The sequence below is a fragment of the Zingiber officinale genome, chromosome 2B (genome assembly GCF_018446385.1).
Source record: "Zingiber officinale cultivar Zhangliang chromosome 2B, Zo_v1.1, whole genome shotgun sequence".
Classification (NCBI taxonomy): Eukaryota; Viridiplantae; Streptophyta; class Magnoliopsida; order Zingiberales; family Zingiberaceae; genus Zingiber; species Zingiber officinale.
The window spans coordinates 92,958,191-92,972,695 of NC_055989.1; the positions used below are offsets into that span (position 1 = coordinate 92,958,191).

The 14,505-nt window shown below is 37.0% G+C and overlaps 1 protein-coding gene across 1 annotated transcript; it reads left to right on the forward strand.

Annotated features, from left to right (window-relative positions):
- Nucleotides 1–10,699: 10,699 nt before the first annotated feature.
- On the forward strand, nt 10,700–13,292 carry LOC122048452. Its single transcript, XM_042610017.1, has 6 exons — nt 10,700–10,780; nt 10,889–11,029; nt 11,135–11,179; nt 12,052–12,218; nt 13,047–13,125; nt 13,200–13,292. The coding sequence occupies exons 1-6, from the start codon at nt 10,739–10,741 to the stop codon at nt 13,290–13,292; spliced, it is 567 nt and encodes a 188-aa protein (XP_042465951.1). The 5' UTR covers nt 10,700–10,738.
- The last annotated feature ends 1,213 nt before the right edge of the window (nt 13,293–14,505 follow it).

Below are 14,505 nucleotides of genomic sequence, written 5' to 3' on the forward strand. Positions count from 1 at the left end.
AAGCCTGGACCCAAGAAGAAAGTTGATTATTATTTTAAAATATTATAAGTATAAGCTTTTGAACAAGTAAAATAAGTTTCACATAAGTATAAAAGTATTAAATTATAAGTTTTAAACAAGTGAAATAAAAGAATAAGTTTTTAAGCAAGTGAAAAAAGTTTCAGAAAGTGTTTAGAATTCAGCAAGTTTTAGTTTTCCTTCTGCTAGCATGTTATTCTGATTAGCTTTACATGTTTAGCATTCCAGTATGCATTATTCTTTTGCTATTAGATGAGCATGTGTAGTAGTTTTCTTAGAGTTTTCAGTTCTTGGATTTCAGTATGTTTACATGCATATTCGAGTTTTGTGAGTTAGATAGCACTTACTAAGAAATTTTGCTTATAGTTGCATTTCCTCTTACTGCAGATAAAGGAAAGGAAAAGTTATAGCAAAGGAAGGCGACAAGAAGGTGCGGATGGATGTGTGATGCCTGGACTATAGAAGCCTTGGGACCTAGCATAAGAATTTATTAAGATTGCCATTTATTAAGAATGTATTAGATGAGTCATTTAGTCTTCCGCTGCTAGTTAATTGTATGTTTTGAGTTCTCTGAGAGTTTTAGGAATTACTATCAACATGTGAACAAGGATAGTTAAGTAAAGGTAGTAGTCCAGTAGCGCTCCACCCTCACAATCCAGTAGTGAGGAGGGTGGGGTGTTACAGGGCACCTGGACACCCTCCAGGCGCTTGGACCGTTGACGTGATTCAGCCAGTCATCGTGCTCCAGTTTAGCGTGTCAACGAGTTTTGATTGTCCGGGCGCTTGGAGCAACTCCGGGTGCCCGGATCACTCGGGGTACTTGGCCAGGCACCCGCCGAGGCGCTCCTTCTACGAAGTTTGCTAGGCGCTTGGAGCAACCCTGGGCACCCGGACTCCAGGTGCCTAGACCAACTTTTTTCAGATCATTTTTTCTACAAAATACAGTTAATCTAGGCAAAAAATATATAAAGAATAATAAGTTTTGACATCCTTGGAACTGTTCGGTCCTGACTTTGAATTTTGTTGAAACTCTAGGTCGGACCAATGCTTACTGTTCCTCTTCAGGGAACGCGTCCTCACCTACTCCTCTCAGGAGAGATTATCTTTTGCCAGACTGTCTAGACTTTTGTTCAGCATCTGAGAGTTCAAGACTTTTTACTGAATACCCGATCCCCCACCCGTCCAGTCTTCCGCCTAGTGTCCACGACCCCCAAAACTTCCACCTAGAATCCATGATCCTAGGATTTTGCTTGATGTGCTCGACCTGCTAAGACTTTGCCCAGTCTCCCGGATCAGGACTTTCTTGCCTAACCGCAGCTAGAACTTTCCACCTGCCTAACTTCAATTAGGACTTTCCTTTGCCTAAGATCATTTAGGACTTTTTTGCACACTTAATTCAACTTGTTAGAACAACAAGAAACTTTAACTTTGAACCTTTTTCCATAATCAAAACTTAGGTTCGATCATCTAGTGCTTTCTGCACCAACAATCTCTCTCTTTTTGATTATGGCAGTACAATTCAAAGTTAAGTAAAGCATAACAACAATTAATGTAACATAAATAAGAAAATAAAATAGTTTGATAATTTAACAAAGTAAAGATGCTCCCTCTTAATTTTATACTCAGAAAAACCTTATTTATTAAGTTATGTTTGACTTAGCTTTTTTCTTATTTATTAAGTTATGTTTGACTTAACTTTTAACCTTTTTCTCCCACTTTGACACATACCAAAAAGAATACAAAGAAAAGTTGTTTAACTTGTAAAGATAGTACTTAATTTAAAAAAAAAAACTAACTTTTAATCTTTAAGCTCCCCTTGAACTATCACTTTAACTTTCTTTTCAAAAAACTTATCTTTAAAAAGAGTTTCTTTGCTAATCATTTGGCTAATTACTTAAGAAAAATTTCATTTAAAAAAATTTAGCTAAATACTTAGATTTAAAAAGAGTTTTTTTTAAAAAAAAAAATACTTAGCTTTGAAAAGGATTTCTTACTTAGCTTTAAAAAAGAATTTCCTTGTAAAAATACTTAGCTAAATTCATATCCTTTAAAAAGGATTTCTTAAATACTTAGTTAAATTCATAGCTTTTGAAAGGGATTTTTTTACTTAGCTTAAAAAAAAATTCTTGTAAAAATACTTAGCTAAATACATATCTTCGAAAGGGGTTTCTTAAAATTCAGAAGAAGTAATTAATTTTGAAAGAGATTAACTTATAAACCTTCTTTTGAAAAAACTTAACTTTTGAAAATCCTTAATTTTTGAAAATATTTAATTTTTAAAAATATTTCTCTCCTCCTTACCAAATTTTAAGTAATTTGTTTAGGTTGTATGAGACAGTGAGCTTAAGTAATTTAATTAATGCCTTGATTAATGATTATGACCCTAGAGTCCAAGCATGAAAAATATAAGTTTAAAAACATAAAAGGGATTATCTATTTTCTTGATTTTTCATTTAACTCTTTCTAAGTTATCAAACATGTTAAGCTTATGATTTTGTGTGAGATGGAGTTACTCTTAATTTTGAAGTTGATTTTAAGTTTGAGAATACTATCTCTGAATTTTGGAAATTATTTAAGTTTTGAATGTTAGAAACAAAAAAGTTTAAATTTTTGAAAATATTTAAGTTTGAATTTTGAAAAAAAATAAAATTTTGAAAAAAATAAAATTTTGAAAATATTTAAGTTTGAATTTTTTAAAAAAGATATTTAAGTTTGATTTTTTTAATTTAAGCTTGAATTTTGAAAAATATTTTAGTTAATTTTTTTTAAAAATATTTAAGTTTGAATTTTGAAAAATAAGTTTTGATTTTTAGAAAATATTTAAGTTTGAATATTAGATTTGCTTTGATTTAAAGATTAATTTTGATTAGGTTTAGGTTAACTAATTTTAAACCTAAATTATTTCACCCTTTTTCTATATTATCAATCAGGGAACTTTATATGTTTTGTGAGATAATTAATTTTATCTTCAATTTAGATTAAAATCTCAGGATTGATTTACATTTGAGTTAGACTAAGGTTTAATAGTTAGTCAATTAAATATCCATTTCAATAATTGCTTCCAGGCTATGGCGAGACACTAGGTCTTCTTGGGTATTGGAGCAACAACCACTTTAGATAAAACCTTTTAAAAAAATTAAATATTTAATTTCCTTTCTGAAAATCCTAGGTCTAACTAGTCAAGTGTCAATCAAGCCTAAGTCCTTATCTATCCTAATTTAAGCATGTATAAGGAAAGCGATAAAACAAACATCAAATAAGTCTATCTAATAATGAAGATGATCTTTCTATTGGCTTCCCCTGTATCATAGCCTCGATAAGGTCTACCAAGGTAATGGATTTGATCCTTGGGGATTCAATATTGATCAAGTCTAACTTGATTATTCAAGTTAGACTTAGGGACCCATGCTTGAACTACTTTTCTATTGGTTCGATTAACTAGAGACAGGTAAGATTTTATCACCCCTGTTCAACGTGAAAACCACGAGTGCTATTCACCCCCTCTAGCGCTCTGATACTAATTGTAGGATCAAAAGCGCTAGAGGGGGAGGGGTGGGGGGAGTGAATAGTGCTCATGACTTTCACGTTTATTTAAAACACGATTGAGTAAAACACAACGGAATATAAGGAGATGGAAAATAAAGCAATGTTAACAAGCCAAGATTTACTTAGTTCAGAGCCTGTGGCGACTTCTACTTCAAGACCCGCACATGAGAGTATTTTCATTGGGCAATCATTAATCAATCGAAAGTTACAAAAGCGAGTTTACAATTTTAAGTACAAGTAACTTTGAAATTAAAAAATACCGACAACTTAGAAGGGTTGGGATATGCCCGATGCGGTTGAGTGTTAGAACATATTTCATAAACATGTGCAATAAAAAATAAATAACAATAATTTCTAATTATTACATCACACACACCACACATATACAAGGATACAACATGTCAAACATGATCGCATAATTAAAATTTGATGGGAAGTAAATTTACGCTAAGTATACCTTACGGATGACCTGTAACGAGAAGGGCATCAACCATAGCGATGTTGTCAAACCTTGCCTCTATTCGTATCCATGCCGAACTCATCAAGACAACTCCTTGAGTACAAGTCTCTCTTTCAGAAGTTACTAGCCACGAGCGAAGAAGAGGGATTAAGAGAAAGAAGAAGAGAAGCACACAAGTGGTGGTCATGGCAACAAGAGGGAGAACCCTCTTGTTGGTGGTGGAGAGAGAGGAGAGGGAGAGGAGGATTGAGTTTCCAAAAAGCAATCAATCAAATAATGAAACTTATATCTAATTATCTACCAATTACATCTATATATAATCCTCTTTAATTAGTTGGATTAGAAAGTCCAAATCCAACCTATTATCCCTTAACAAAAAATTAGGTCATTAACCCCTTGGTTTGGTTTATAACTAAACCAAGTTGGTTCATGACTAATTCATAATTAAACCAAATATGGTTCAACTCTACCATAAGAGATGTAGTCCATCCGCACTTCTATTATGACAAATATTTCCATATTTGTCTTATGCATGGTCCAACCAAATATTTATCTCTTGATCTAAAAATCCTATTCTTTAACTTATTTTACGTCTTTTAGAGACTCGTTAGTGCGTGTGACTCAATAGGTTCCCGGTTTATCTTAGCCGTCCATAATTAACTACTTAATTATAAAACGATCATGAGTGACACCTAGTAGTACATCATGATCTCCAATTAGCTAGAAAATTATAGTTGATCTTAGAACTAATTCTAAACCTTTCAGCAGCTACAACGAATCATGTCTTATTCCTTGCACTTGTCTTATACCCACTTGGTTCAGGACATGGTCTATGTGTCAACCCCCACTGGGCTAACTACATCACACCTAGCCCAAGTATACTTCCTCGTTCTGTGGATTCAAATTACTCATACATGTGTCTAAGAGTCTCATACTCTTAACATATGATGCTTTGGTGTTAAAGACTTTGAGTAATAATCCTAACGATTGGACATAGGGTATACGTCTCCTAGTAAGAAACGATGAATCCTCTGTGGGCTATCCAAACATCTTCGGACATTTCGATATATACCCAATCATCTTGGGTCCACACTTCAATGAGGTGTTTGCTTAAGATGTCAAAGTATAAGTCTCCATGACCAAGATGACTTATATACCTCAAGTTGAAGGAAATTTGCACTTGAGTTGCAGCAAGAGCTTCACAGACATATCCATATATATATAGATAATCATATAAAGTCTTACAGTGAGTCACTCTAATGAATTAGTTACCATAACTAGCATCTAAGTTTAACTCTCGACATCTCAATGTCTCTAGCCAGTGAGAAAACAGCTGCTTCGCAAACCAAAGAGTATAACCCGTGCTAGTCTTACAGTATTGATGATGTTCGAATGCATCAATTCGACGACTAGAGAAATTTCAATACGTTCATAATTGTACACGTAGAGATAATCACTAGTTGTGATCCAATCACAATTTTTCTCATGCTACGAATTATATTGAGGGCATTCAGTAAATGAGTTTAAGACAATCAAATATATAATATCCACTTAAATGGTGAATGTATATTTAGTAAAAAAATGTAAAGCAAGACATCCCTCAAAATCTAACAAGAAGTGAATCTTGAATGTAGTCATCGCTAGAGCAACTTTCGAGCGTTGTAGTGACCTTTTTGAGCAGTGTGCATAAGCGGAAGATGTTTGAAACGATGTGTTGAAGTTGTTGGTCAAAGCTTCCTTTTATAGCCCCGTCCGGGCGCCTGGATCCCCTCCCTGGTACCTGGACTGTGCTGATATAGTGAACTCTCGTCGAAACTTCATCCTTAAAGTTTATCCACGTCCGGGCGCCTGAACCCCCTCTGGGCGCCTTGACAGCTGATGTGGGTCAACTAGTCGTAGCACTCCAGCTCATCATGTCGATGAGTTTTTAGCTGTCCGAGGGGCCTGGAGCAACTCTGAGTGCCCGGATCGCTCGGGTGCCTGGCCAGGCACCCGCCCGAGGCGCTCCTTCTACGAAGCATGCCCGGGCGCTTGGAGCAACTTCGGCACCCGAACTCCAAGTGCTCAGACCAACTTTTTTCAAATCATTCTTTCTATAAAATATAGTTAGTCCAGACAACAAATATATAAAAAATAATAAGTTTTGACGACCTTCAGACTGCCCGGTCCTAACTTTGAGTTTCACTGAAATACTAGGTTGAATCAACATCTACTGTTCCCTCTTCGAGGAACGCGTCCTCACCTACGTACTCCTATCAGGAGAAATTATCTTTTGCCAGACTGGTCCTCCAAACTGTTTGGACTTTTGCTTAGCATCCAAGACTTCAAGACTTTCTGCTGGACATCCGATCCCCAGCCCGTCTAGTTTTCCACCTAGTGTCCGCGACCTCCAAGACTTTCACCTAGAATCCAGGACCCTAGGATTTCACCCGATGTCCTCGACCTGCGAAGACTTTGCCTAGTTCCCCAGACTAGGACTTCGTTGCCTAACCACAGCTAGGACTTTCCTGCTGCCAAACTTTAATTAGGATTTTCTTTTACCTAAAATCACTTAAGACTTTTTTACACACTTAATTTAACTTGTTAGAATAATAAGAAATCTTAACTTTAAACCTTTTGCCATAATCAAAAGTACTTATGTTCGATCATCTAGTGCTTCTTGTACCAACAGGTCCGGTCCGCCGAGCCGATTGGCAGTCGGAGCTGACCAGTCTGCCTGACAAAGCAAAGCCGAGGCGACCAGTTTGCCTGGTCGAACAAAGCTAACCCACCAGTCTTTCTGGGGAGCTGAGCAGACTCACTAGTGTTCGTTTGGTTATATCCTGCAGGGACTCGACTCCCCAACCAAGTATCTAACCCATGTCCAACCGGCTCTACCACTTGGACGCTCTGACTCACCTCCATTCTGACTCGATGCCTCCTATGCTCAATGATCTAGAACAGCATGTTGACCCCCAATAAGTTGTCAGAATTCATAAATTATCAGAACACATGAGTGTCAAAACATGTGGAGCAATATGTATGACATAGTGTGATCCCCACAAGATTTTCATAGTGCAAGATATGGGTAACATGACCCTATAACACCTTTGACATGACATATTCTTTAATGTGAACATGACATCTTGTCAGAAAATACACCACCTCCTCTCACAGCCACGATGTGACACATCCCGTCCCCACGGGCTAAGGTACGTTGAATATTCCTTGCGACATACATTCATTTTTTATCATTCTCTTGCATTGTTTATCTTCCACATACTTCTCTGACTTGAGCGTCGGAATGAAAGGTCGGGACAATTCGGTCTCCATTCTAATCCTCTCCCTTGCTTTTTTACTCTTCACAGGCTCTTCCGGCGATGAGGACAGCTCCCCCTCTTCTTCAGAGGGACAGCTCACCCCCTTCTTCCTCTTAGTTTCCAACTTGAAGTTTTTTTTCAATCAACACCAACAATACCTCACCGGCAATCCATCTCTCATCGCTTCTAAAAGGATCAAATCCTATTCAAGTTGACTGACTAAGGAGGAATAATTCGGATAATAAAAATGAGATGGACCGTTATTTGTTTTGATGATTAATAAATAATGTGCACTCTTTTGATAATTTGAAGAATGCTTTCTTTTTTAACTTATATTTTTTCTTTACTATTACGACTCTAATGAAATTAAGATATATTAAGGTAAAAGGAGTGTGCTAAGCGAATCAGGTCAAGTCTAACACTTGTCGAAAACCGCTGGTCAAAATAATGTTTAGCATGCCTATATATATATATATATATATATATAATTGTTATGCTACGGATCCTATTTTATGGATTGATGCGGACTAAATTTCATGTATTTTTTTTTAATGAAAACTTTTTCTTTTTCTTTGATTTTCCTTCGTTCTCGCCGAACCGAAGCTCACCGCGCCTCCTCGCGCCAGCCACCCTAACGCCTCCTCGCGCCCCGCTGCCGACCAGCCGCCCCCGCCGCTGGCCCGGTCGCCCCGCAGACGCGATCGCGCCGGAATCCGACCGCGATCTCGTCGAAATCTAGTGCGATCGCGGAATCTGGTGCGATCGCGGAATCTGGCGCGATCGTGGCCGGATTCCGAACGCTATTGCGACTGGACGCGATCGCGCCAGATTCCGACGAGATCACGGCCGGATTCCGGCGCGATCGTGGCCGGAATCCGGCTCGATCGTGGTCGGAATCCGGCGCGACTATATCCCCTCGCTGCCGAGACTTCCTCTCAGCTCGGCGGTGGACAGGCGACAGCAGCTGGAATCCATGCCGGGATCCCCGACGGGTTCACCTCCTGGGCTATAGTGTGGGTGGGTCCAGGCGCCCTCCGGTGGGCAGGCCGGTCGGCGGCGGGGTGCGAGGGTGGCTGGCACGAGGAGGCACAGTGAGCTTCGGTTCGGTGAGAACGAAGGAAAATCATAGAAGAGAAAAAGTTTTCATTAAAAAAAAATGACGTGGACTTTAGTCAGTAGCAATTCATAAAATAGGGTCCGTAGTTTAACAATTCTCATATATATATATAGTTTGATTTGGATGAACCTTATTTGGTTATATATATATATACACACGTAAAAATATAAAAATAATATGTTCAAGAAAAAAAATCTTAAGGAACTATTCTATCCACACATAAAATGATGGAGCCTAAAAAAGTGAAATGGTGGATCATAAATTTATATATCTATCTTTGAGTATTTCTTTGATATTTTTCCTTATGTATATCATTATTCTTAAATATATTAGTGTTTGATATGAGATGCTATGGGCAGACTTGAATATGATGTGACACTACAAGAATTTTTGCATTCAACAACACCCAATAGACAACGCTTTTTAATAAAAACGTTGTCGTTCTTTGTTTTACAACGCTTTTAGTGAAAAGCGTTGTCTATGGTATTTACTTTTTACTAAAGACAACGATTTTTAATGAAGTGTTGTCTTTAGTGTTGTTGTTTATGGTCAAAGACAACATTTTTTTAAAAAACGTTTTTTAAAGTGTTGTGTATGTTTCCCCTAAACTCACTTAAAATAAATTCGCAGCCCTCGCTTTGCTAAACTCTAAACCCTCAACGCGCGCGCGCCTTCTCCTCACCACTCCTCTCCACGAGTTCTCCTCTCCACTCCTCTCCACGAGTGCCTTCTCCTCTCCTTCTCCTCTCCACGAGTGCCTTCTCCTCTCCACTCCTCTCCACGAGCGCCTTCTCCTCTTCACGAGCGCCTTCTCCTCTCCTTGCCGCGTGATCTCCTCTGAACCCTAATCTCGACCCAAACTCCTCACGCAAAACTCCTCACGCCGGCCCAACTCCTCCAAGTCGAGATCCCTAATCTCGCATTTCCCCATCTCCTCAATCAAAGTCAGCTTATCCTTTCTCAAATCTCTCGAGCCCTCGACGCAGATCCAGCGGAGTGTAGACGCCGAGCGGAACAATCGCCAGGATGGTCTGTATTGCGTGCCTGTTGCCTTTGTTCTTGATCCCCGTCGTTAACGCCTTGCCTCTGCTCTTCGATCTCATCGTCGGTAAGATCTACAGGCTTTTCGGCTGGGAATACAGAAAGCCTGCAAGGGTGCCAGCTGCTTGTCCATACAAGCCTGCTTCAAAAAATGTTGATGGTTTAAATGCAGGTACAGAGTCTCTTGTGGAACCTCATAAAAATTCTGCTACACAATCTGATAAAAAAGAAGAATAGAATCAGAGTCAGCAGCTGTTTCCATGCCAAATGAACAGTTTGAAGTTTGTATAAGCATGTTAAAAAATCCTACTTAATGATCTTATGGCAGTGTGTTACATGTGGTCTAATTATATAAACGAGTGCAGTTTCTGGCTTCTTCCTGTGGTGTTATGGCACATGGATGAGATGAAATGTGCATTCGATGCTATTATTATTTCTTGAAATGTCGTCTGCTCAAAAAAAAATCAAAGTCAGCTTACCCTTCCTAATCTTCTCACGGCTCCTCAACTCCTCTGAACCCTTCGATCTTAGTTCCTTCCTCGCAGAGCAGATTCGAGAGTAGGAGGAACGGAAGAAAGAAAGGTAAAATTTCTTCCATCCCTCTAGAATAAGATTTTGTTTATTTTTGATTATTTTCCGAACTAGCCATTTTGCCGGATTCATACTGCATCAATTTTCCCCCTCCCCTGATTGTATTTTCTCATGATTTAGTCATTCCTCGATGGCACGGATCGATGAGTACATAATCTGATGAAGACTGATTAAAAATATGGTTTGCATAGATGAGTACATAATCTGATGAAGTTTGTGCTAGACACTATATATTTAGAGTTGTTGAAGTCAAAGTGAGGCTCAATCTGACTAAAATACCAAAACACTTTAATTAGGATTCCTGGTTCTCAATCACGTGGGAATCAAAGAGGAAGTCCTACTCAAAAGAGGATGTCCAACTTAACTAAGGAGACTTCTTATATATCATTACATTATTTTTTTCATTGAAAATGAGGTTTTTTTCCATTTTTTATTATATGTTTAATAAGGAGGTCCTGTTTAGTAAATCTACAGGCATTTTGCATATTATTGGCAACTGATGATCCTATACAGAATTGATAAACCTCTATAGTTCTACTTGTCACACTACTTTTTATTGCTTTGTACTGCTTTTGATGTTTTGATTTAATTGAAATTTGGAAGCCAATGTTAATTCATATTTTTTTCCAGGTATCTTGTTCAGATAATCACATTCATCTGCTAAAAATGCCTACAATGGATATCTCAAAATCCATATCGGGAATCAAGGTTTGTCATACCATATGGTTTAGACATCAATGCTTTGTTGGCTTAGTTTTACTGAAAACCTTTCCTGGATAAACTTTCGTATGTTGATATATTCTAGTATATCTTCAGCCTCCTTTTTCGTTTCCTCTCAAACATGAAGGATCCTGCACACAAGTTGCATTTGAGCAGACAACTGGATTAGTTGCTGTTTCCACTGAAGATTATTGTGTACAATTCTATAGCTTGTTTGACAACCATGAGGTTTCAGAGGTGATGGCTCTATTTTTGCATTCTGATATTATCATCTAGAGCTTGACATCTCTTTTTTCCTTTTAAGAAAAAGCAAGTTCTCATGATATTTATTTTATTGCTTAGGTCCAAGTGTGCAAAAGAAATTTTCAGCCTGCAGATGACGTTATGGTACGCCATTAACTAATCAAGATATATTTGCGGTGCTGTATCTGTTATGACTATTACCTTAACTTTTGTTCTGTTGTATCCGTAGCTCTTTGAGTCAATCGTCCATGCATTAGTAGGCTGTTAGTTTAGAAGCAATTCTAATTTGTAGTTTGACATTTGGAAAGAATGCATTATTTGTACCAACTGCCAAATTTCTGTAAACAGCTTGATTGGAGTTGCATTTTTATGGATTCTTTGGGTCATTTTTTGCTAAGACATTATTGCTTCCAGGAATTAGCTCTGTAAATATCACTGTTACTGTTGGGTTCCATTAACTAGAAACAAGTATATTTGATACAACTCAGTTATGGGGTACAAAAATATCCATTTTGATTCTGATTAGCCAGCCACATAGAAGGCAGGGATATAAGCTAGAAAGTACCACAATTGGTTCCTATTTGTTGGAAACTGGAAATGCACGTGTCATAACTCCCACAGGCTCTCTTTGTGGCAGTTGTGGGGTATTCAATTACATGTTTCTATTGCTGGAGTAATCAGTCATGGATTGTCTGGGACAAGATAGAGATTTAATTTAGTTTAAAGCTCAATAATTTCTGAGATTCATGCTAAACTACCATGCTAGGATTGGTGTGTAGTTTGTGTTTCAATAGAGCGAGATCACAAATTTGCACCTATTTAAATAATGTCTTGGGGATGCATTTTGAGAGAGTCAATCTTAAAATCTGCTTGGTTGCTGTCATAATTTGTTTTAAGCATGTAATTACTTTTGCATTACAACATAGATAGCTATCATAATTCTTGTAGATGATGAATTAGATCTTTGAATTTTTGGCTAACTCTTCGTGGATGTACTTGTACTTCGATGGTTGCAGCTATATGTGGCTCTTGTAGCCATTTCTCTTGATGGCTCCTTAATGGCTACCATTGATGTGACAATTCCTGAAGAAAAATTAGGGGGTTTGGTTTGTCTAAAATACTGGACTCGTGGTTCCCTAGTGGCAGAGTACTTATTATCCACTGTCATATATGAGCCTCACAGGTAAGAAGACTACAAACAGAGCTTCATCTATTGTTCTTTATTTTTTTGTTTATTTATTCTATAAATCTTTCATAACTTTGCGAATAGGGACCATCAATCTTTTAATTTTCTATGATGTCAATTGGAGAAGTATTTAATTTGGCACACCAATGTGGTCTTTCATATCAGTGAGACAAACATATTTCCTTTTCAATTTTCTAGATACTTTAGTTTTATGTAACAGAAGTTTCATTGGTTTTTAATTTCTATATAGTTTTGGTGCTTATGATTTGGTTATTATATCCGCACATTCACGCATTTCTTTTGCAATATGAAAAGCATCCTTGAATGATCAGATCATATCTTATTCCAGCATATTGAACCTTTTGATTGTTGGAAAAGAGTGATAAGTTTGATTGTTACCATTACTCATTTTAGAGAAATTCTTCAAGTTGACAATCTTGAATTAGTTAAATGTTGATCAATTTTATATTGAAACTTCATTTCTGGTCTATATGGTTATGGGCTGACGTTGCTTATCCTTGAGTGATCCATATGGTTGTGGGCTGGCTTAGCTCTTCTTTGAGTGATTGGTTGCCAAGTTGTTCTCTGCTGCTTAATAATTCTTGGTTCTTTGTTACTGCTGCCGTTATCATTACTACCATCCCATGTTTGTCCCAACTGTTTGGAATCAGTTACATGAATCTTATCCTTCGGAGCTCCAGGACAAATTATAAGATTTTCACTACTTGACTAATGTTTTCTTTGCACTTCTTTAACCCTTTACACCTTCCACTCTAACAGATAAAATAAACCACCTTTTTATATTTTCTTTACTTTCTGATGTAGTGATGCTCAAGTTTCATCTCTTGCATTTCGCCCTGGACACAACATGGCTGTCACATCATCTTATGGTGGTGATTTTAAGGTAGTGTCTATTAGGCTCTTTTCTTTCTGTTGCCCCATTGTATATAATGATTAAATGAGTAATCTATTTTTCAGGTTTGGGTTCATGGTTCTCATGCCGACAGAAATAATGAATCAATCCAGAGAACTGGTTGGAGATGCCAATCTGTTGGTTCATACAAGTATTAAATTTTGCTGCCAATGAAATGTTTTTTCCTTTATTATATTAATATCATTGCTCATTTGATGCCTTTTAGTTTTTATGATTTATTTTAACATAAAAAATTATTTGTATCGAATGAAATTGAAATAATTTGTGGAAGCAGACAGCTTTCAAATCAAGCAGAGATATTTAAAGTAATACTTGTATTTGATGCTACTCAGAGCTGAACCAGTTGATTGGGCGTATGGAACTTGCAATTTTGTATATACATTAATTATGAAAAAAAGATACTGTTTCTTAATTTAAAGGATGCCTTGTTTTTTAATTGAATTATTGGTGAAATCTTTAAACTATTTTTTGAAATTATTTGCTTGCATATATTTCTTTTCCCATCATATAGTGTTGTTACACAGTGGAACTCCCATGAAATTAATTTCTTTGAATTGATGAGGGAAAATCATTAACACTGCTGTTTTTTCTGCCGATGGATCAGTCCTTGCTATTGCAGCTGAGACTATAATTACATTATGGGATCCAGATTCCAATATTCTTGTGGCTATGATTGGAGATACACTTTCGGTAATCATCATTTTGCCTATATTGTTATCTGGCAAATCGAAATAGCAGTGAATGTCCTTACATCTGTTTTTTTTTCCTTTTTCTTGTACAGCCAATTACAAAGCCTTCATTTGTTGGGGAATCAGAATATCTGGTGTCCTATACACACGGTTTAAAGCCACAACTTTCAGTTTGGAGTACTTCAAATTTGGCATTGTACTGGTCTCACGGGATTGTTACAGAAGGTGTGCATTTTTTGGCTCTTAAATGATCGTAGTATAAATCCAAGACTAAAAGAACCAGAAAATTAAAATGAAATAAAAAGAACCAGTCCATTTTTGGCACTTTAGATGTTCATGTCAACAGTTCTATACAACAACAATCTTGAGTCCTAAAGCTTCTATTTTGCAAGTGTCTCTAGCATACATGCACTAATATTAATAAATTGCAAATGTCCAAAATAGGCAGCAAGAACCAGTCCATTGTTGGACCAGTATAAACTTACCGTGGCTTTGCGAATGGTGTATGATTACAAACAAAGCTCACATTTTGTGAAATATTTATAGAATTTTTTATATTTCTTTAACTTTATACTATTTTCTCTTTGAGTAGTTAGAAGATTGTAATCTTTTGTCTTGTTGATGGTTCCCATTTTTTTACAGCCGTAAGCTGTTCCCATGA